Raw genomic sequence first — 23,125 nt, 5'->3', positions numbered from 1 at the left:
TCCTCATGCTTTCTGTTTTAGTGGCTTCTGTGCATGGATGTCCTCCGTGCACGATTGGGTTCTACTATTTTTGTAGTAATTTTGGAAAGAAAGCTTTAAAGCCTATCAGGATGACTCTATCTTCAGCAGTTTATCCCTGAAAGGAAAGTAGAGACTAATCGCAAAAGCCACCCATATGTCATAGACCATAAAAGTAACACACAAAACAAAGGTTAGCAGCAATAAGGATATTTACTGCATTCTGTCCATAAGGTGGCTCTAAGTGATATAGGTGGTTGACTTGACCTTTCTGGAATAAAACTGTCCGTGAATCTGTTAAATTAGTTTTTTTTTAAAGTCCTGAAACTTTCACTCGATTGGTGTGGAGGGGGGGGGGGGGGGGGGGGGGGGACAATGTGTCTGGGGTGAGTGAAATCAGGTGCAATGGCGTTGTTGTTTTTTTGGAAACTGCAGGTATAAATGTCCTTCAGAGAGGGCCGCTGTGATCCAATAAAATGTTCTGCTGACCACACCACCCGCTGCAGGTTCTTCCAGTTCTTGCGAGAGCAGCTGAAGAACCACACAGTGCAGCAATACACCAGGAGGCTCTTTAAAACGGAGTTTGTGAGCAGCTAACGAGGGACGAGGATATATACTTCCACTTCCTGAGGAAATTAAGTCTTAGCTGGGCTTTCCCCACCTGATGTGAGATGTATGTGTTCCAGGTGAGGTCAGCAGAGATGTGGACACCCAGAAACGTCTAGTCCTCGCCTCCCTCAACCTCCTCGACATTTTATTATTATGCTGAGCATCTGCAGGCTCTCATCATTAGCATTAGCTACTCTAAGAGTTAATGGGATACATAGTTTATTGTTACAACACAAGTGTCGTCCTCTTCAGCCTGCTGGATTGACAAACTGCTGGGAACAGGAGGAGGACTGCTGGCTGGAATTTGTGAGTGAGATGTGGCATTTTTAAAGTCTTAACAACATCCAATGTAGCCTCATTGGTGCTGCATGAATGGGCTTGTTCATTAAGTTAACCAGTGGCTGATTGTCTGTTTCTATGGTCGCAGCACACAGCTCCTTTTCTATTTGAGTATATCTGGTCCTGGTGTCAGAAAGCCACAGGCTTTCCTTCCTGAAGGCATGCTGCTCCAAGACTGCACTGTGATGCGTCACATGTCAGTGTCACCAACTTGCTGACTTCATAATAGGGCAGAGCAAGAGGAAGGATCAGCTCTGAGTCCCTCACTTGTGAAAACATGGCCACATAACAGACCCGGCTCAGTCGGAATCTGCACTTCAGAGGGTTTCCTTCTCTGGCAGGGATGGGGACTCTTCTCAGATTATCGCCATGTTCTTTCCCGGTTCTGTCACCAAATGTCATTCTTGCCGGCGCTGACTGTAGTTGGCATGATTGACCTCATAGAGTGGCGCCAGCCAACAGAAGTTAAAGAAGTTAAAACAGAAAATAAAGTAGCATTTGACAATTAATGCAGCTACTTCTTCTACAGTACGTATGGGGTGATGTCGTATTTTCAGAGCGGTGTTCAAATTATCATCTTTGCCCTTTCTACTAGTGGTCGCTATGGTGGACATGTAGCCTTTGGGCTCAGTGACAGGAGTGATGACACCCAATTTATGTATCCTGTTCAACTTAGCTTTGACCTAGCCTTTCATGGCCATGGGAATGTGATGTGCTAAATGGACAATTGGCTTTACATCAGGGTCAAGTGCGACGCCGTAAATGGTCGCTTTGTTAGCTCATCAGAAAGCGGGTCGCTGTATTCTGTGAGAAAACGCTGTGACAAATCCTCTTCGGTGATGTTTAATTGGTGAACATTGTTACCAATTGAAACAACCTAATTTCTAAGCAACCAAAAGCCCTAGCAGTTGCTGAACATCATCAGCAACAAAGAATGATAATGTGTACTATTGTCCATGAAGTAAGATCTGTAACTTAGTCACACCCAAAGATTAGATTTTGCTGCCACCATAAGCCACCAGGTTCACAGACTTGGCACAAGTGTTTATTTGTTTAGCAGTCTTTATGTTCTTAATGCAGTCAAATGACCTTCTGGAGACCACATTACATTGTCTACTTTCATTTCAACTGGAGTGCCGTTAACCTGCACAGATTCTGTGAGATTTATGCCATCAACTTAAAATGTTTCATCTCCACCAATGTCAGCTTGGTCGAGCTCTATATGATGAACAGTTATTCTAGAGCTTTGTGTTTGGACTTGCTACATTTCTTAAAATGATTCCACGTTTTGCATGCGTGACACCACTGTCCCAAAAGCTTGACATGTACTGTTTTTAGCTACGAACATCCTCTCAAGTAGTTACAAACTGATGAGATGCCATGTTGCAGATTTCTCACACTGAATTCTAGTTTTATCCTGTATTTTTTTTTTTATATGTGCATGAAGGCATCAATGTTTGTGGCAGATTATTGAGGAGAAGCTAGGACTTAATTGTGCTTTCCAGTCATTTCATAAGTCTAGCAGAAGGAAATAGCATTTGCTAAAGTCAAATCAGTATCACGCAGCAGCACTTTTCTCAAATTGTCATTGTTGATGCCGAAGACTAGACTGTTTCTTATTAGTACACATTATTACACATCGCCCTGAACTTTAGGCACTCGGGGTCCTCTTTTGATTCGACCAAAATGAGGATCCATCTTCCCTTGCCAGACAGTCTCACTTCTGGTGTGTAAGCAAAAGCTCACGTTCATGTTCTACTGCTTCAGGTCCCACCAAGTTGAACAAAACAGGCTTTTTTGCATGTTGGCTTATCAGCGTGTTACGTCGCAATGAAAATATCCCGGTTCAAACATGCGGCAAATTTTCTGCAACGTCAAAGACAAGCGTGTGGACTCCAGAATTCATCCAGCATGTTAACTGTTGTCTAGCCAATAGAAAATACTCACATTACAAAAAGCGTCTTATTGAAATAAAATGCTGGCTACGGAGAACCTGCGGCGCTGCTTCTAACGCCCGGCTGGATGTTTGTCATTATAAAAGAAAACAAGGAGGGTGACTTAAAGATGGATTATTAATTAGCTCAACATCAGGTAAAATACAAAACATGACTGTTTAACATAAAGCAAAACCCATTATGCCTGAGAATAACATAAATGTACATCTTTAAGGACCAGAGTACGGTGTGCACATTGGGACAACAGGGACCAACATAAGCCATTGAGTTGTCCACAGTGGTCTCAGGCTCAGAGAGGGGATTGTAATTATATAAATGGCTGTAAATTAACATTCCATCTCTAGCTCAATTGAGCCTAAATGTTTCTGCCAAAAATTGTTGAAAACCCTCAGAAGCAGAGCCAGTTAGAGTTTAGGTTGCTTTAGAAACATTTTTCAATAAATGATAAACAGAAAAAAAAAAAAAAACACAAAGCATCTGATCTGGCATCTGTACAATGGATCATAGATATGGTTTAAAATAAATGCATTTGAATTTAGGGTAAGAATAAACTCACCGATTCACATGTTTTTCCAACATTAACTGATTCAAAAGGTGCTGAAACCCAGGCACAAGCACTGACCTCTATGGCAAGCAGCTATAAGGAGCCTCTGATTATTAACAGACACCTCATCAGCACATATCTGAGAGTAAAACAAATTCTAAAACTTGACTTTAGTTTTTCTCACTACTGGGTAAACTAGATACAGAAGCGAGCCTGGGGATTTAAAGCGGCAAATTAACTTTCACAGCATGACACCCCTAACCTTTACACAACAGCTGAGTGAGCACACATTGGCCTTATGGCGTCCCAGGTCAAACTGTTTAGCCTCATTTCTTATGATCCATTACTAAAATACAGCAAAGCAAGCAAGGTGATTTCAGTACAATAAGAGCAGTGATCCACTTCCAGTCGTGATGCTTTGATGAATTAACACTCCAGAAACAAAAACGAGTTAGGCAGCAGGCAGCTTTTCAACCACTTGGCCAGGCAGTGACAGAGGGAGCCAGACTCCCAGGGCAACCTTTAGAGGAAGTGCTGCACTGCTAATTAACAACAGAGATAGAAGAAGAACAGCAAAAAAAAAAAAAGTAAATAAAGAGAAAAATACCGCATCACTTTTCTTCACACAGCCAGAAATAAGTTTAATGGCAGTGACAGTTCAACTATGAGCTTGGTAGGAACTGTTATATTTCAAAGGCTAACACCTTCACGCCTCATTGTGACACAATGCAGCACCAACAGCCAAAACATTAAAAAAAATAGCCATGAACGGCAAGTAGATCGTCTCCTGCAGGAGCAACAATCATCACAGCGGCTTTTATAGTTTACTTATTTACTCTAAGGTTCAGATGCATTAGAGTCCAATACACACCGACAAAAAGAATCAGTTGTTTGGACTGGGCCTTCGGAGGCAGAACCGGTTTCTGTTCCATACGTGCAAGGAGAAACATGACGAGTACTGCTAATCTCCAACTGGTCTAGAAAACTATCCAAGCTTTCATTGTGACTCCTTGAGTAACAAGGCAGGAAATTCCTACGTAAAGTTACAGCTCTAATACCGCTAACATTCTCCATCATACTTTTCTTATTTTCTTAGTGCTTTAAATGGGAATACCAGAGAAAGGGTCCTGACTGACCAGACATTTCTCCAACTGTATGGAGGATAAAGTATCGCAGCCCTCAGAAGCTCTTTTCTCTTAGCAATTACCGTTCAAAAGATTCTAAATTGATAGCGCGAGCCATGACAAGCCTTCCACTCAGAGCTGCCGGTACGCATTCAGTCCAGCCTTCTCGCCAATGTTTTCATATAGCTGTTGTGTTTACTCTGCCTCTGTCTCTTCTCTGCTCTGAGGCGTACAGAGAGAGCCTCTTGGGCTGATTGACGGAAAGAGGGTCTGGCTCTTGCCAGGGAAGCATGATTGATGCCCTTGAGATGGAGCACAGCCAGCGAGGATTTCACTGTCACTCTTGGATGTGCCGAGGGCTCCAAGATGGCAGAGCCTTGATATATCTGAGAGTGTGAGTCAGTACTCGCATGTGGAGACTGTAAAAGCCACTTCGGTCTGCATACAAAAGTAGGCAATTTAAAAAGGTGCACACTGTGGCTGTGGTTCTGAGTTTGCTCTGATTGGTTCTTATAGCAACATAACAACACATTACCTACTTCCTTTGAAACCGCCGAGGCACTAGAGCAACGGTTTCACTCTTTCTTGTAACAGCAGCGGTGTGCAAACAGGTCCTCCCAGCACTTGATAACTCCCACACAAAACGCTTGACATCACTTAGAACCACAAGGCACACAAATCTCATTGCAGCTTTTGCTTTTCGGCACTCAAAGAGATAAGATGCTGAATGAGTCGGTGGGAATGTGGAGGACAGAATGGATGTAATCACTCAACACAGACGTGTGTGCACACACCCGGACACACAGCCCAGCGGCAGCAGGGGGCGCATCGGTGGGAGAGTCACGAACTTACCTTTTTGTCGTCTTTCTGGGTTGCCGGGTGTGAGTCGTTGCTTTGATTGTCACTGGAAGTCAGGCCACTGGTGTCCGTCTGTCCGTCCTTGACTTCATTCTGCTGACTGGCCCCTGACCGAGGAGAGTCCAGTGGGCAGGGCTGTGGCTGCTGAGCACCACTTTGGACCTCCATCTTCCTCTGCCTAAAAATGGAAGGTGACATGCTGAAGCTGTGCAGGAAAAAAAATGATGTAAACTAAACTGTGGTAGAAAGCAATCTTAAATTTCGAGCAGAACTAAAACAAATTATAGGCAATTAGTCACATTAATTGTCAAAAATAGTCAGACTTTTGTGGTGGTTTATTTTAAGACATCAAAGATTTCATTTGGCTTTTACTGAGCTAGGGCTCCAAGGAAGGAATGACACGTAAGAAGTGTTTCTGGCAAAAAAAAAAAAAAAAAAAGACGACAGTGTGCCCATGCACAAAGTATTGGTCATAATCACTACTGAGCATTAACGCGTTCATATTTCCCATAAATTTAAATCAGGATGAGGAAAGAAGAAGAGCGAAGAAAGTGGTGCTCGCTGTCAGGATTCAGAAGGACATGCTTCTTGAAAATAAAAGCCTGCTATAAGGTCAGAGAAAAGCCTTAGCTTCTTTGCTGAAAGGAGAGTGTTCACCTCGCCGCAGCCTTAGCGTATGCTTAGTTAGGGCTAAAGAGTTGAAGGGAGAAGGGAATAGAGCAGCAGCCAGCAGAAAGCCTTCAAGACAGTCTGCCAGTCATAATTTTAATCTCTGCCTTATTGCTGTGTTTTTAAAATGTATCGTGGGCTTCATACACTCTGAACATCTCACGTTTTTATTTTGATCTATTTTATAACCCTTTGACGAGATTATATCTCTCTCTCTCTCTCTCTCTCTCTCTCTCTCTCTCTCTCTCTCTCTCTATATATATATATATATATATATATATATATATATATAAATAAAATAGATAGATAGATAGATAGATAGATAGATAGATAGATAGATAGATAGATAGATAGATAGATAGATAGATAGATAGATAGATAGATAGATCGATCGATCAAATCTTTTGGGCCTTGTCTCTACCAGGTCTGCAAGTCTAGATGCTGAGATTTCTGCCCATTCTTTGGGGTTACAACCCAAGGTCTGTTGAAGAAAAGCCTCCCCACCAGGGGTGGGCGATACAGACTTTCTATTTCTAGTCAATGCCTCATATTCATAATTACTGTTCTATATTTAATCATATAACATACTAAAATAAATTTTGAAAACAGGCTTTATCAGGACACTAGCTACATAAACAAGTGATTTGCATCACTGAACCACACACAGCAACTGCAACTAATTATATTTTTTAATTTAATTATATCTATTGATGCTCTCAAGGAACCTGGCAGTTTTTAAGGTTTTCAAACACTGTTAATTAAAATGCGTTATTATGATAAAGCCAGATTCTTATAATGATGAGAAATCTTTCATGATAATGATAAAACATTACATTGAATGTCCACCCCTAAACCCCACTGTATGATGGTGCTACCATCATCTTTCAAAGTGGGGATGGTGAGTTTGGGTTGATTTTTTCCACTACAGATGGTGCTTTACATGTAGTAAAAAAAAAAGAAAAAAAAAAGTTAAATTTAGGTCTTATCTGATTAGAGCAGGTTCCTTCACATGTTTGCTGGGCCCCCTTCATGGGTTGTGGCAAACTCCCACCCCCCACAACAATGGGCTCCTTCTTGCCACTCTTTCATAAAGGCTGGACTTGCGGCCATATCTTGGTAAGTTTGTGGTTGTGGCATATTCTTTCCAATTTCAGACAGGATATATAGTGCTCCGTAACAGGTTTGTTTAACACATAACCCTTCTTTAAAGTTATCCACCAGTTTATCCCTGACTCGTCTGTTTAGTGCTTAGGTCTTCAACAGATGTGCATCAATGTACTATATAAAAAAATAAATAAATAAATAAATAAATAATAAAAAAAATAAAAAAACTGAAAATTCTCTACAACGTGTCTAACAGGGACTCCTGTGAAAAATCCAAAGTAATTTGAAAACCTGACAAGAGAAACAAACTATACTTGTATCAGGTAAACTTTATTCACCATTCGCTGGAACTTAATGTACACATTCTACAATTTATGTGAATATAATGAGAATTAATAGACAGGGTCTGAATACAGCAAATAAAGCACCAGAATTATATATTTTCCTTTAAAAAAAAAAAAAAAGCTCTGATCCAGTGGGAAAACTCTGGAGAGTTGAACCTTGAATAGAGGTGGGACGAGTCAGCAAAAATCCGACAAAATGTTCAAAATGTTTCTACTGAAACAGATACAAAAAGGAGTTCACTAATAAAAAATAAACAAGAGTAAAAGTTTGTTTGATGAAAAGTACTTAGTAACTTATAATGTGATGTCTGATTTAGCTTTTTGAAAATACAATCATTGTCAATCAATTAGAATATGGGTTCCAATTAAGCTCTTTTGTCAGATTAAACGTACCTTTTCAAAATAACAATCTTTGACCAAGTATTAAGCATACTTTAATACTTTAAGGGAGCTATACGTACGACAATTACTGTAAAATCAACCTATATCATTCTCATTTGTCACCTGGGATGGTAGTAATATTCCCTATAAACAATTGGTCCTCTCCATCAACAATGTCTTAGTCAAGTTTTTCTCCTTTCAAACCTAGGAGGTACGGTACGAAACTACTTTGGTTCAGAGTGTAGTCTGTGTTCACTTCCTGGTTCCTGAGCCAATCATATGAGAGTTCTCAACACAGAGCACAACATTTGGTATTTTATCTTGGCAAAAGAACAGAAGCCTGCTAACATGGAAGCCATTAAGGGAAGCAGACCAGAAATAGAACAGAATACAATATTACATATCTATCCTGTGTAAGTAAATATTCACATCAGCAACACACCGCTTAAAAACAGCATATTAAATTGTTGTGATTAACAACCTGTTGTACCGATTTGAGCCACAAAGTGTCAGTATTACTTACAGTTTCTTAAAAATATATATTTTTTTTAATCAGTTTGATGTTTTTATTACATGTAAGCAAAAATAAATCATTATTAACCGAAATAAGAACACCTGTCTATGAGTAATTGGTCTATACAATGTCTTTACCTTAGATATATGGGTTATTGAAACAAATTTACTTTTTGATAATATTCTAATTTATTGAACGTGACTATGTTATCAGACAAAAATGTCAAAAATAATGACCAAATTAAAAAAAGTACAATAAAAGATAGATAGATAGATAGATAGATAGATAGATAGATAGATAGATAGATAGATAGATAAACAGAGGTAAGTGAGGAAGCCAAAAATCTTACTGACGTAAGGGTAGCATCAGCTTACTTTAAAATATTGTTATTCAGTAAGAGGTAAAACAACTCGCAGAAGTACTTTTTCTCCCAAAACCTTCCTCTAGTAAATGTAAGAGTTGATTCAACCTCTGGTCCTGAAAGGCTCAAAATATCAGTTCATAAGTCTCACTGCGTGTGAAACGTATTCACTTTACTTTAAGGTCTGCTGCAGTGTAAGAAACCCATTCATGTCTAGTTCAGCCACAAGGGAAGTGAATCAGCACAAGCTGCAGCAGTTGACAGGTTTGACAGGGAATAATAAAACTATGTTAACAGTAAAGGAAACCTAATAGGCACCATTTTCTGTTAAATATAGCTCCATTTGCTTCCAGCAGCAAAACATCCCTGAGGTAGATGTTATGTCACAGATCAGGTGAATAGTTCACCAAGCCCTCATTAGGCTGGAGGATGCAGGAGAAACACAGATATAGCTTGATCATCCTTGCATCAAGAAAATGGCTTACTTCCTTGCTGCAAAGACAACACGATGCAGGCGACTGTCCGATGTCACTATACGCTCTTTCAGGAGGAGTGAATGCTCCAAGTCAATGACTCAATACAATTTGCTGGGTCTCCTTAGGTAGGAAACATTTTGACCAATATGTCTGTATGATTTGATTGAGCTGACTTTGTAAAGTGCCTTGAGATGACATGTGTTGTTTTCTTTTAGTATATTATATGTTGTTTTAAGATTTATGTGAGTTGGAGCTACGGTATATGAATACACTTAATCAGCATCTAGCGGTGAGTCAGGGAACTGCAAGTATCAGCACTTTTAGATTAGCTTCATTTTTTTTTTCCAGCTCAAGGAGTTTTCAGCTGGATGTAGCCTAACTCAGCTACCAAAAAAAATCAAGGTTCAACTCGGCCAAAAGCGCCATGCTGCAACTTCTCCAAGTCAAGTCCAAAGAAAGTCACGCTATTACTCCAGGAAGCATAACATCACTGTTAGCTTTTTCATGGAGCAAAGATAAGGATGTTTGCGAAACTCCTTATCAAAGATGGTTGCATTAACATCCTAGAGGTGGAGAGCTGAATGAAAAACATCCTAGAACAGTTTATGATGTAACGTCACACTTTAATTAAACCAAAAAATAAAAAATAAAAGTAATGTGTCAAAGTGAGAAACAAAAACAAACAAAAAAAGTATTTATATAAAAATCTGCATACGGCTCAGGTTAACCTCCGAGCAACTTCATTCTGCGTTCTGGTGCCATTCATAAGGTAGGTTAACGCACCTGTTGGACATGTTAATTAGCGCTCGCAACGCAAAGTGCCACGCTCTAATTTATTAAGTGCAAAAATGGCTAAAAGATAAATAAAACGGATAAAAGTTGTTCATTTATATTTATAAAAAGAACATGAGCATTTGATGAGTTTTAAAGATGAGGCCCAAAGCGACACATTTAAGGAAGACTCGAACAGACCTGTGGGCGCTAAGGTTGCACCGACTTGCGGTCACTTAAATGAAAAGCATTGGCGCAGCTCCCATCAGTGTGTCTGTGTCATTAAAATGGATTCAACCGGCAGACCAACACGAACTAGTCACCAAAAAAAAAAAAAAAAAAAAGAACGCCCAAAAAAATATATACCTCTGTCACTTCTTGGCTCCTCGCTATGTCAGAAGCATATGAAGAGGAAGATGCGGTAGTGCAACTTGGCGTTTACATCTCTGTTGTCGCTCTGACGCGGAAAGCCACGGCAGCAGTCCGGGGCGCAACAACGAGCCAGCACTTCATTAAGTTGTGTGAGAAGTTATTCCGTAAAAAAAAAAGAAAGAGAGAGAAGCACCGGGCCGGGAGGCTTTAATGGGCAATGCTTCGGTGGGTTATTTGCAGCGGAAAAGGTTGCCAGAGCAGACGCTGCTGCTGCTGCCGCTGTCACAGCGGGCGTGGACCCGAGAGCTGTCACTAAACGAGCCCTCCTTTCTCCCCTCCCACCGCACGGCTCCACCGAGCTGGTGTCAAGCGTGCTGCGTTCAGGGACAATCTGGAATGTCTACCGCCGGGGCGAAAACAGCTTCAAAGGGCTCGTTAGAGCGCACAAGTTCACGTTGACTCGATTTTAAAGCCCTACTTAGCCCCATAGGATTTGCTCAACGCCAAATAAAAGGTAAAAATGACGTTGGCTTCTGCTTACTTCGTGGTTCATTTCTAACATTGCTGTTGTAACTGAAGGTGGCGAAAGCTCTGGACGCTGGGATGGGCCAAGGTGGAAGCCCGGATCAGCACAGGTGGAAAGTTAAGTCCTGAGGTATTCATACCTCTGGCAGATTTAAATAAATAAAAAATCACGTTATTTCACCAAGAGACTTTTATTTGGTATTAAATGAGACAGACATATTTCTCAAAAGACAATAAAACACTGTAAAAGGAGTAACAACACCCACACATTTTCCTTACCTGAATTTAAAGCTCCCTGCACAGATTCCCTGTTACATGTGTGACGACTCCACTAGAGGTATGGTTTTGTTTTTTTGTTTTTTTCAAGATGGAACCTGGCATTAGTGTAATGAGACCATGTGCTCCTGCCCTATAAAAGCTACTCCTGCCTGCCTCCTATTCGGTTTGGCTCCCCTGTTCCACAACCAGCACCTTCCAAAGTTTTTTGTTTTTAGCCTCTGACCCACTAAAGACCTGTGATCCCGGATATCACTGCTTTTACAGCAATTTAACAACAGTATAACAACAGAAGCACAATCAACGACATTTGTATCCATTTATGACAACTTTTATATGCCAAACAGGACAAAGGACAGGGTCCAACCGAATATTTCCACAAGGGTGGGTTCGTAGTCATTCATAACTCTTGGTGGAGTCCTATTCCTACATTTAGCTGCCACTGATGCGGTACCTTGCAATAATAACAACCAATATAATATAATTTAACAACACAAAGTAGGATGTATACTGGAAGAAAAAAATCATGTTTTTTTTTATTTGTTAAATAAAATTTTGAAAATTGTGGTCTTAATTTATATCTAACCTTCTTTGGTCAACCACTATTCACTGCATTTACTACTTCTTGTGGGTGACATACATCTCTTCTTTGGATTTCAGCGTGGACTTGAATGCTTTGATCTGCTGCTGATATCCTCACTAAGACTATGAAAGTAGAGAACATCACCCCAGTTCTAAAGTCCTTACACTGGCTCCCTGTATCTCAGAGAATAGACTTTAAAATACTTCTGTTAGTCTATAAATCCCTGAATACTTGCTTTTATTCTGTTTTATTTTCTCATATTTTAATAATGTAAAGCACTTTGCATTGTCTTTGTGCTGAAATGTGCTATACAAATAAATTTGCCTTGCCTTGCCTTGCCTTGCTTTGCTTAAACCATCCTATTTAGCCTAGGCTGGTTGTTTACGGTTGTTGTCCTTCTTGAAGGTTTTTTTTTCAGCATTCAACAGGTTTTCCTTGAAGAGTGCCTTGTACTAAGCTTCATCCGTCTTTTCTTTGCCTACTGAGGAAAAGCCTCTCAACATCACAATGCTGCCACCACTGCAGCCTCTTAGTTTATTTTTTGATTAATGGCATCCTTGACAGCCATGCCATGATTGACGTTGTGTATTATTTTTTGCCCTTTTCAGAAGATTGTTTTGAATGTTGATTGGCAAAATGTCTATAGCTTGGTTTATTGTTTTCTGATCTAACACCACTTTAAACATTTCCACAGCTTTATGCAGGGTCTGTCTGCTGTGTGTAAGGCCTTAACAGACCCAAAAGATGTATATTAGGATTAGATCACACGTGGACTCATTTTATTGTTATGATAGCTTCTGAAGGCAGCAGGTGGGACTGGATTTTATTTAAGGGCATTGGAGTAAAGACAACTTGAACACAAATACAAGCCACACATCAGATTCTTACTTGTGGAAAATGTTGAAAACCATGTCCCGTTTTCCTTCCACTTCACTATCGTGTGCTATTTATCAATAAAATGCATTGAAGGTTGGGGTTGTAATGTGAAAAAATTGAGGAAAGAATACTACTGTGGTAAATGCCATTGTTTATTGTAAATGCAGAATACTCACAAATATAAGCAGTAATGCAATTAACAAGCAATTGCTTACGGTTGTATGACTCGTTTCCTTTAGCCGAATTAAATACTTTATGAAATAAAAGGGAAAACACCCTTAATACTAGCTCTGCACAATACTCACTGCTTACTTTCTACCTATAAACCATTAACAAATCATTAATCCACTAATACAAAGTAAATATTGACTTACTTCTGTCCTTCTCACATAGTATCACCCTATTACCCACACACAGAGAGGTACTAATACCATCTATTTTTTTATGAACACAACAGGTCAGCAAGTGAAATAGGAGATTTTGTTGTGATTGGTCTTTTTCACATAGTAAATAATTAAAACCACAGCTTTCTATTTTTCTAATCGAGTAGTAAGATAATTATGGTAAAGCCAATTCAAACTAGGATCGTTACCTGACTAAGTGTTCCTTAAAAAATTTTCTGAGACTTAGTGGTGGGATATATGATTAGCAGGACTTAGTAACCGCCACAAGGTGGCAACATGAACTCAGTAAACGCTCGCCGTCTACAGAGTCTTTGAAGTATCCATCTTGACAGTACTTTTTAAAGATTTGAACTCATACATTAGCATCTTATATGTTAGGTTTCCGCCTTTATTGATGATTAAAAACCGTGGATGGTGTCCTTCATTCATCCCTCTCTGTTCCATCTTTGAGAATCTGACTCGGCTCGTTGTTTACTCCCAATCATGAAGTCTTCCCATCTGTTGTACACAGATATAGCATGAGGACTGCATCATATGGGTCCTGGTCCATTTGCTCTCCATTGTCTCCGCACGGCTCATCCTACGCTAGCAAGCATTCTGATGCATCGTCCTATCCAAGCAGGAGGGATTTCACCCAAACGAACAACTGCTCCAACAGGCCGATCCTCGTCTGTTCTAACAGAGCTGCCGCTGCCAGAGCGGGCAGAGCAGCAGCGGGAGAGGCAGGTGGGCCGGCAGGCGGAAAGGCTGCTGGGTAAGGCACGGAGGCTCAGGCCCCTTCCGCCATATTCAGACAGGCATGTGTCCTCTGTGCAAGCCAGCAGGGACACACAGTCAGGCAACGCCGACGGGCCCCGGTGGCACCAGCAGATGTTTTCTGGGTATTGTTGTTTCACTTCCCTGGTAATTGTTTTCCTTCAGGGCCAGCCAGGGGAACAAGGTGCCAGGTTATGTTGTGGGAAGGAGTTACAGGGAGATGGGACGACAAACGGTCTTATCAGGCTGCTCGCACAGGCTGTCCAGCTCAGTCTTTGTGCTCCATGTGGCTTGAATTACAGTATTCCAAACGGAATATGGCGAAACAGAATATTCCTCAGCTCTTGCAGTCAGCATTGCCGTCGCGTACAGGCATTCAGGGCCTCACTGGGACCACAAACCAAATGGAAAAAGAAAACTGTGATTGATCAAATATCAATTTCTAAGAGCATTTGCTCCAATGAAATAAACTTCCCAGTTGCGAGTCTTCATTATTTGACCTTTTAAGAGTTGTACCTTCTGATTTTAACTCAGATGCGCACAGGAGTACCTAATGCATGTGATTTTGCAGCATCTTGTTATTTGTGAAGTCTGTTTACCCCCACAGACACTTAGCAGTGTGTTATGGTGCAGAGAACAACTAATACACTCAAACTGTGTTAGACACTGAGTGTTATGCCGTGATACCATGGTGATAATGCCCTCTTAATTAGCACGGTGAACTAAGGAGACCTCATTGTAAGGTCTGATGTTCACCATGCCTCTCACGTAGGCTCACGCAGAGGCTGTAAAGGCCCACTAGGGGGCACTTTGAGACTTTGGATCAAACTAGGAGCAACAAGGCCTCTCTTGCAAACTGCTCAGTGGTTTGACATTGATTAATGTTAAATATTTTGTGCTTTTAGTCACAGATTAGTATTTTACCACTATGTCATGGTGACAACCTTAAGAGGTGATCTTGAACCTTTATTTCAATTAACTTTAAAGCTGTTCAACGATCCCTATTCGAAAGGACAGTCAATTCAAACGAGAGACCTCTCGGGGTATGTTGAAGTTTGTATTTGTTGTAATGATGTGCTGCACTCCGGGGAGCTTTAAACCCTCACTAAAAGCCAGGGTCAACAGTTTTCCAAACTGATGCAACATCTAAGCAAGGTTTTCAGCTATCCTTTTTTTTCCCCCTAAATATTTAAAGAACTGAACTTAAATTCCGGTGTTGTGCTGATCTAAGCTAGAAGATATCTGTAAACTGTATTTTCTTTGTGCTGTTTCTTTACTGTCCAAAGATGCAAGAGAATGAAAAGAAATTTGGCCTGTGAACTGATTTTTTTTTTTCTAGGTGAAGATGTGTTATTTTTCTAACACATGATCCATGTCACACGTAGTGCTTAGACCTCTTCTTTACTTTTAGCATTTGTTGCATCTTCCACCACTGCCTGGGCATTGAAAGGGCTATATAGTCACGTGGCGGCTTTGTGAAATTGTTGCAGTTACTGGGAAGGTGCACAACAGTCCAGCCCGGTCACAGTGTAGCACCTTCAGCTGCACATTTCTCACACCCAGGATGAAGAAGTCACAGCAACTGTAGGATCAGACGTTGCTGGATGAGGTCTATTTGCACGGAGCATATGCAGTTGGCCTTAAAGAGGCCGAAGCGTGGCAGCAGATTAAAATACGTATAGGGGAATGTCACGTTTTTTTTCCCCTCACAGTTAAATAATGCCTATTGCATAAATATGAAGAAGCACATTTTATTTTTCTTTCATTTGTGCGGTTGCTTTTTTGCACATGCATGCCCGCTCATCACCACTGAATCATACCTGTTAAAAATGATAATTCCATGACTCAAACCCCGCCTACTGAGAGAATGATTGAAAGCCCAGGCAAAGTTCAAAAACCACCCGCCGTATTTTCAACAAAATACAGCCGCTGCTGCTGTGAGTAAGAGTAACCCCATATGAGTCACAGGCGAGGACCCTGAATGGTTTAAATCAAACCACAGTGATTTTTGTCATTATTTTCCCTGGTCACTGGAAACAAAAACAAAAATGGTATTTATAATAATTGAATGTCCAATGATAATGTATAAATTCAGTCGGAAGATAAAACCACAGCATAAAGATCCGCTTTTAATGAGCCAGTGCTAACAGTGTGCAAAACATTACTTCATGATTCAAATATTTTTTGACAATAGCTTCTTACATCTTTAGAACAAAAGCAGAACGTGTTCCAAGAGTAGTTGTTTTGCTAAAACTAGCAAGAGGACAAAAGAACTGCGCCTGCTGATATACCATGTGTCATCTGCCTTGTTTGTGTGTGTGTGTGTGTGTGTGTGTGTGTGTGTGTGTGTGTGTGTGTGTGTGTGTGTGTGTGTGTGTGTGTGTGCGCGCGCACATAAGTGTGGTTGCCAATGAGCAAGAGCATGCATACATTTCTGTCATCCTCCGAGCGCGCAGAGGTGGATGTTTTTTGTCTTTTCTCGGGTGTGAACTGAGAAAAGAATTGAGCACAATGAGTATAAAAAATTATGTGCACAAGTATCAGATCAGATGGTTTCAAAAGTAGAATATTATCTGGGCACGGTTTGAAATATTGATGGAAAAATATGTTTAGAATGTTTTTATTTTTGAAAAATGTGAGATAATTTGTTGATTCTTTGCTTCAGTTTCAAAAATATTAAAATTATTTAGCGATTGTGCAGTCTTCAAAACATATTCCATCACCGATGCTTTTCTCTTGGTCTTATTTCTGAAATAATTTTATTGTTTTGAGGCATTTTTAAAAAAAATCTGGGCATGTTTTGAAATCTAAATACAAAAAAATATGTTTTGAACTTTTTTCTTTTGAAAATTTTTAAAAAACCCAATTAACTTTTGTGGTTTTAAGCCTTACCTTTTTATATATTTACAATTCCTGGCAATTGGTTTGTCTTTAAACCTAATCCCATCTAGCTTTAAACCTAAAATCCTAGACTTTTTTTTTTTTTTTTTTTTTTATGTTTTGAGTCTAGCTCCTGCACATCGGTGACTCCAGTGAATCACAGCATCTCTGTCTAAAACTAAACGCCCAAGTGTTACTTTGTGATTGTTGATGTTTCCAGGCTTGGGTTGAATCATTAGGAAGTGATTCTCTCTAACAAGGGCTAAAGGAGCTGTCAGGAGACATTCACAGGCAGGTTTCGCCATGGAGAGTGTGAGGAGTCTTATCAGGGTCTTAGCTGTTTTGCTGCGCCTGTTTATAAAGAGGCTGCTTTATTTGGAGTGAATGCATTCTAGCAAGGTCTCTACTGTTGCTGTGCGTTGATTAAAAGTGTTTTCACGATTACCCGTAGTGAGTCTATTCCAGCCTAACAGGGTTACTAGCAGTTTTAATGAAGGGGAGTAATCGTTACATGTGAAAGGGGGTTGCCGGGGTCTTGTGCTGTCTTTCTCTGCCTGCTTTCCTCGAACTGCGTAAAATGTCCCACGTGACGTTTATTCCCCCCCACCCCACCCCTTGGTTGGAAAAAAAGAGGTTACCGTTATGTAGGAATTTTCAACATTCATAATATTACTTCCCCTTCTTTTTCAGAAACGTCTCCTTTTTTTAAATCTGTTGAAAAGTGTCTAAGCTACAAGGAGAGTCATGCATCTTTATTTTTGCCTGTCTTTGTTTGACTGCTCTGCGTCCTCCTTCCTCTTCTTAAGTTACCGTTGCCCGCTTGCTTGTGTGGCTTTTCTGCTCCACTCATTTAGTTGGCTGTGGTCAGCCTTTTGCATTCGCTGGTGTGATTGAATTTCTCACAGCTTCTCGTGAATGTGTTTTTTGAAAGTCCTATTCAACATTTGGTGCAACTATAATCGGCACCAAGCCACTACGCTCATGCAGACGTGTCAGTGGATTCACACATTAAGGCCCTCAGAAGTGTTGTGCCATCTCTTTTTTATTTTTTTTTCCCTCCAAGTTGCAACTTTAGATTTTTTTTTTTTTTTTTTAAGTTGGAGGAAGGGAGCATGCAGCAACTCAAAGTTCAGTGAAATCCGCCGTCTGATTAAAGAACATCCTTGTGAAGATGGAGGAAAATGTTCCGGTTTCTAATTGAATATTTGATCAATAATGTCAGCAGTAAGGCAACAGAAATGATTGAAGGAACGTGTGTTAAAATCATTCAAAGCTCCAGAACATTAAGCTGTACTCTCAGATGTATTGTTAGACTGGGCCCTTTGCTTCTACTTTTACTGCCTTCGCATTTGGTAATAGTTGTAGAAGTGTCTTTTGCCACCCTGACATCCCCTTTTTTAACATTCAACCAATCGTGCTCTCACTTCTCTTTTTTTCTGTCTTTCTGAAAAAAAAAAAAAAAAAACGCTCACAGTCTTAAAATTAAACATTAGAGCAGGCCCTGTGTTGAGGCTATTTGTGTAAGGCAGGCGATGGCTCCGTCCCTGGGTACGCCACGTCCCCCTAGTTATCAAATCAAACAATTACACATGACAGTCCTGGAGCAGAAAATTACATTTTGACACAATGATGCATTTTTTGATTAATAAATTGTAGCTTCTGACTCCATGCTTTGTTATTTTTTTTACCCCCTTCTCTGCTGGGGACAATAGATAATAAGTGGGTGACTTGTGAGGGTATAATGAAGTGACTGTCTTGGTATTGACAGGGGAGTCTCCTAAAGGCTTTAGCGGAAAGCAAGTGCTTCCAACGGAGACCCTCCGGAGCACAGATTATTACAGCGGTCGTTAAAATGAGCTAATGTTCTTCTGCCAGTGCTTCTCTCCGAAGGGACGAGAACCGAGTTTGCCTTCTCCCAGCTGCAAAAAACAGAGGTGTAAATTAAAGTTAGAAATGAAAAAAAAGAGGGGGGGGGGGCAACACCAGGTTGGGTACTTACATTTCTGTGATTGAAATGAGAAATTCCTCTGTTTTAAATAGAAGTTGGTGTTCATGCAAAGTTCCCATCTCATGTTAAAACAAGGTTCTGTTTTTTTTAGGGGAATTTTTTTAGTTGCGTTTTTGGCACTTTTACTTATAATTCTTTTTTTTTTCTTTCTTCTTTTTTTTTGAGATGTACAAAAGAACCGTTTCAAGCTACAGGGGGGGAAAAAAAAAGGTTCACAGCAGGATTCAAAGCTGCTTATTTATTTTGTGCTGCCACCACTTCCCCCAGGTACTTATTAGCATTGACAGGACGATTTCTGATTTGACAGCAGTGTGGCGGGTGTAAATTTCACACACACAATTCGGCTCCACACATTAATCCAATTAATTTTGAGCATCTTCTTCCATTTTTCTGTTCTGCCAGTAGAACGGAGTCTGAGAGGCCTTGAGATTTCGTTATTTTAGTTTTTTTTTGCAGAGAACATATATCTTTATAAATCTCATCGTCTAAATAAGGTTTTGAACAAAGACTTTGCAACAATCTTCCACTTATTGCTCCTGTGATTTAAAGTGCTTTTAATGAGATGCCTGAAATAGTGCGCTATATTGACAGGCATTTTCTTAATTCTTATTTATTTTCTTATTGCATGGACCGTCTAGTCATCATTTTGTCATTTTGTTGTCCTGCAGACACATACAGGTGTTTTCATGCTGATCCCCAATTTTTTTGACAAAGGTCATAATTGGTGGTTCTGTTGGAATTGATCAACTTACCGATCTTGGGTCGTACACGTTGACATTGTTCATCTGTGCTGAGTCCCAGTCCTTCCCTGGCGACTGAGCGCTTGAACCATGATATTCTTCACCTCTTTGTTTGTGGTGTGGCCAATCCCTGTGAGACTGAATGCCAGCGCTTCATAGGATACAGGTGTGCTCATGCTTGATGGTGATTGGCTAACTGGGTACACAGCTTTGTCTGTGTCAACCTGAGTCTAAGAGAATTCAGGTTGCCTTTTTTCACATCAGTCATATTGCTTTTACTTATACACGGTTATCAGGGAGGGTACCACAGTGGTCACAGACTCGGAACCACGGTATATAAACTTATTAACTGTTGAGTTCCTGGTCCCTGATTTGGACCGTTTTCTCAGGGTAACACAGTGCCACCCCTCTGTCACCTGTTGCTGTGCACTGCCCCAGCTTGCAAACCTCATACACATTTACCTCGCTTGCTAGAAAGATCAACTCCAAACTCCAAAGGCATTTGCGAATATTTAACCCTGTAAAAAAACAAGGACAGTCACAAAAATAAAACTGAGGGAACAACATGCATTATTGTTGGCGAGGTAACAATGCTTTGTAACAACAGTTGGAATCAACAGCCTCAAACTGCAGGTCTGTTCAGCGGCCGAGTGTAGGCTGGCTACTGGAGCCGATAGCCCAACCGATTAACCAGCTAGTATGAGCTTATATATATATATATATATATATATATATATATATATATATATATATATATATATATATATATATAGCTCTAGTTTTCCTCTATTAAGAGCAAAAGAAAAATAATGAGCTGCACAACAACTTTTTGCACATATTTGTTTTAGATGTTTACTTTTTGCCTATATGTCAAACTCAATATAATATTTAAGAATTGTTATATTATTATAACTCTAATTATTAGTAAGTTAGATTATTTTAGCAGTAGTAGGAGTTTTAAACTTAAAATCAATTGCATAACGTATTTTTACCATCATAACGTGAAAACTTGATAGACCATCTGTGTTGCTCTTTTCTAACCGTGACATCAAAATAACATGAACAAATACTACAGTAAATGAATTATGCATGAAAAAGTGATTATTACGGAGCAAAATAAGCTATAAGCAAACAGCAATGCATTTTTGATTGTTGTGAGCTAAGGGTTAGCAGGATATCAGTGAAAATGTTTTCCACTTTAGAAATGTGCAAGATCTCATGCAGTTGCCTCTCTTTCACTCTCTATCCCTCCTCTCTGCTGGCGCTAAATCACACGTTAGTACAGCCAGTGGATGTGTTGACAGTTTTACAAACAGAAATGTAAAACGCCATACTCAAGGGGGTCCAACAGATAAGGTGGGGAGCGGCGCGGGGCAGGAAACGGAACAAGCGTGGCTTAGAGAAGCTAAGGATGTCTCATTAAAACCCTTTACTTGGTTGTTTTAATTACATAAGGAATGCCACACTATTACCAGCCCGACAACTAAAGCAACACTGTGGGTTATTAAGACATGCCTGAATATGGCAGACAATACAGCACGTTCCGCCATTAAACACTAGCAAAGGTTTTACAGATAATTCATTTTCCATGTCAGTAGTATGATATCTCACTCCTTACCTCGCCGTACCATCCTCCTAACTGTGTGGTGACAATTTAAACTTGGGTCCTCAATCAGCCTTTGTCACACTTCCAATCATTATAATAAACATTTTAGCTGTTGCTCTGATTGTAGATATTAGAGCTGTCGAGATGCTAAAATTTCAAACTTTATACCAACTCTAAGAGAAATATTCAATAATCTATACCCTTTTCCATAACATTTCTCCCAGGCATAAAGAGCAATATTCCATTGTTTTGATAATATCTAAGTCAAAGTAGCCTTATTAGTCTCCCTTGGGAGAAATTTGCCTTGGATACAAGGGTCAACTGCATCGTACTACATCTTCAATCACTAATAACAGGAGTGCCAGTAAAACATTAAATAAATGTACAATAGCAACAACAGTTCATAAATCTCACTTCAACTAAAACGATCATATTATAAAACAGTGCAAATCAATCCTTGAAAAAAGAATAAGTCCAAACACCACTGCCCTCCCATTTTGTAGATCATAAGAAACCATGGATGTGGCTACCTACGTTTCTTGGCCATCTCCTGTTAATCTTCTTATCCCAAACAATGCACTCATTAGCAACTTTTAGAAACAGTGGGATGAACTAATTTTTACATCTGTTATATTTGCATAAGGGGCTCCTGTACCTTCTTCCTGAATTCAGAAGCACAAATTCAGAATATGCATTTCAAATGTTAAAATTTCGCTAGACAGTAAAGCAGTACACAAAATGACAGAAGTGTTAATGTCCTTTACAAAAGTGTGTGCTTTGAGTTCAGTTTTGCGATGATGTTATTGCTAATTTTAGTCAATCTGTGTGCTTCCATTTGTCAATTAATTTGGTGCTGATACACAGAATATTTCCAATAAGGGACAAAGAAAAGATCAGTATAATCTAAGACACATTTTTATATGGTGTTAACATGTATCTGGTAATAATACTGTGTAAACAACAATCTGGAGCATGCAAATGTGGTTATTTTCTTGTCAGTTATGTGTTTTAGGCAATTTTCTATCATATTTTCCTCAGTTATCAACTAGGGTTAACAGGGAAAGCTAGTGCTTGTTTTGACTAGTTTCTGTTCTAAAAGGTCTCATTCCACTGTTTGTTTATGGTTACTTGTTTTATCATTTGCTTTATTAGCTGATAATTCCGTTACTACTCAGTACAGAGAGGAATTTAATGGGGGGATGGAGGGCAGTTCCTTTCCAGCTTCATCGTTTAGTAACTATTGTAGCCATCTGTTGATGGATAATTTCCTGTGTTAATTCATACATGCGGAGGAATGGAGTGTCTGTGTGTCTACCATCAGTTGTCTAAAGTTGCGGGCAGATTAAATTGGCTAATATTGTTTATATTTTTTTACCATAAATGACTCTTTAAAGAATTTATTTCTTAAAGGTGCATAGCCATGTTATTTGACTTTTATTTATTATTCGTCAGTAGCTCACTCTGGTTGTATACAACGTTATTATGAAAGATTATCATGTCCTGCTGAATGTGTGTGACTGTGTATTAGTTATTATTTTGGCATTTTACATTTTGGTTTTGATCATTTTTTTTTTTGTAAATAAAGCCTCTCGTGATATTTGTTTATAACAGAGGAAGTATGACACTGTGCATGTGTAGCAGGAGACAAAACAAGGAAGCGGCTAATGGCTATTAGCATCTATCAGCGAAACAATGTTCGGACCCCAGGGGAAGACTTCACTATTCCTAATCCCAAAATGAACATCCAAGCTCACAGACATTCGTAGCTTTCACGTCTTCTGCTGGGGTCTGAGCACCAAAGAACTTTCTGATTTATGTCAGTAAATCTTTCTAATTGCCTCTTCTGTCTGTGTGAGTCTCTCCAGGTTGAAATGAATAGCACACATTTGTCGTACAGGAATGGGACCATAAGTGGTAATTGAACTGAAGTTCTATAATACTCTTCTAGTTATACTGACCACTGAAAGCACTTTACACAATAGCCACATTTACCCAATCACACAAATGTTGACACATTCATACAGCTATACGC

General features: G+C 39.7%; 1 protein-coding gene across 4 annotated transcripts in view; it reads right to left on the bottom strand.

The window, feature by feature from the left end:
- rbms3 (RNA binding motif, single stranded interacting protein) overlaps positions 1–10,729 on the bottom strand; it is a 434,538-nt gene extending 423,809 nt beyond the window's left edge. For 3 of the 4 annotated variants that reach the window (XM_036145331.1, XM_036145337.1, XM_036145332.1), the window contains exon 1: positions 5,442–5,652. In XM_036145331.1, the coding sequence (XP_036001224.1) occupies positions 5,442–5,645 (204 nt within the window). In that variant the 5' untranslated portion in view covers positions 5,646–5,652. Of the gene's footprint in view, positions 1–5,441; positions 5,653–10,433 lie in introns of those variants that run through there. The other variant, XM_036145333.1, reaches the window with a different exon arrangement.
- Between the last annotated feature and the right edge of the window lie 12,396 nt (positions 10,730–23,125).

This window comes from Fundulus heteroclitus, chromosome 13, assembly GCF_011125445.2.
Source record: "Fundulus heteroclitus isolate FHET01 chromosome 13, MU-UCD_Fhet_4.1, whole genome shotgun sequence".
Taxonomy (NCBI): Eukaryota; Metazoa; Chordata; class Actinopteri; order Cyprinodontiformes; family Fundulidae; genus Fundulus; species Fundulus heteroclitus.
Note: the sequence above shows the minus strand (reverse complement) of the source record. Positions and strands in the feature narration are given on the sequence as shown.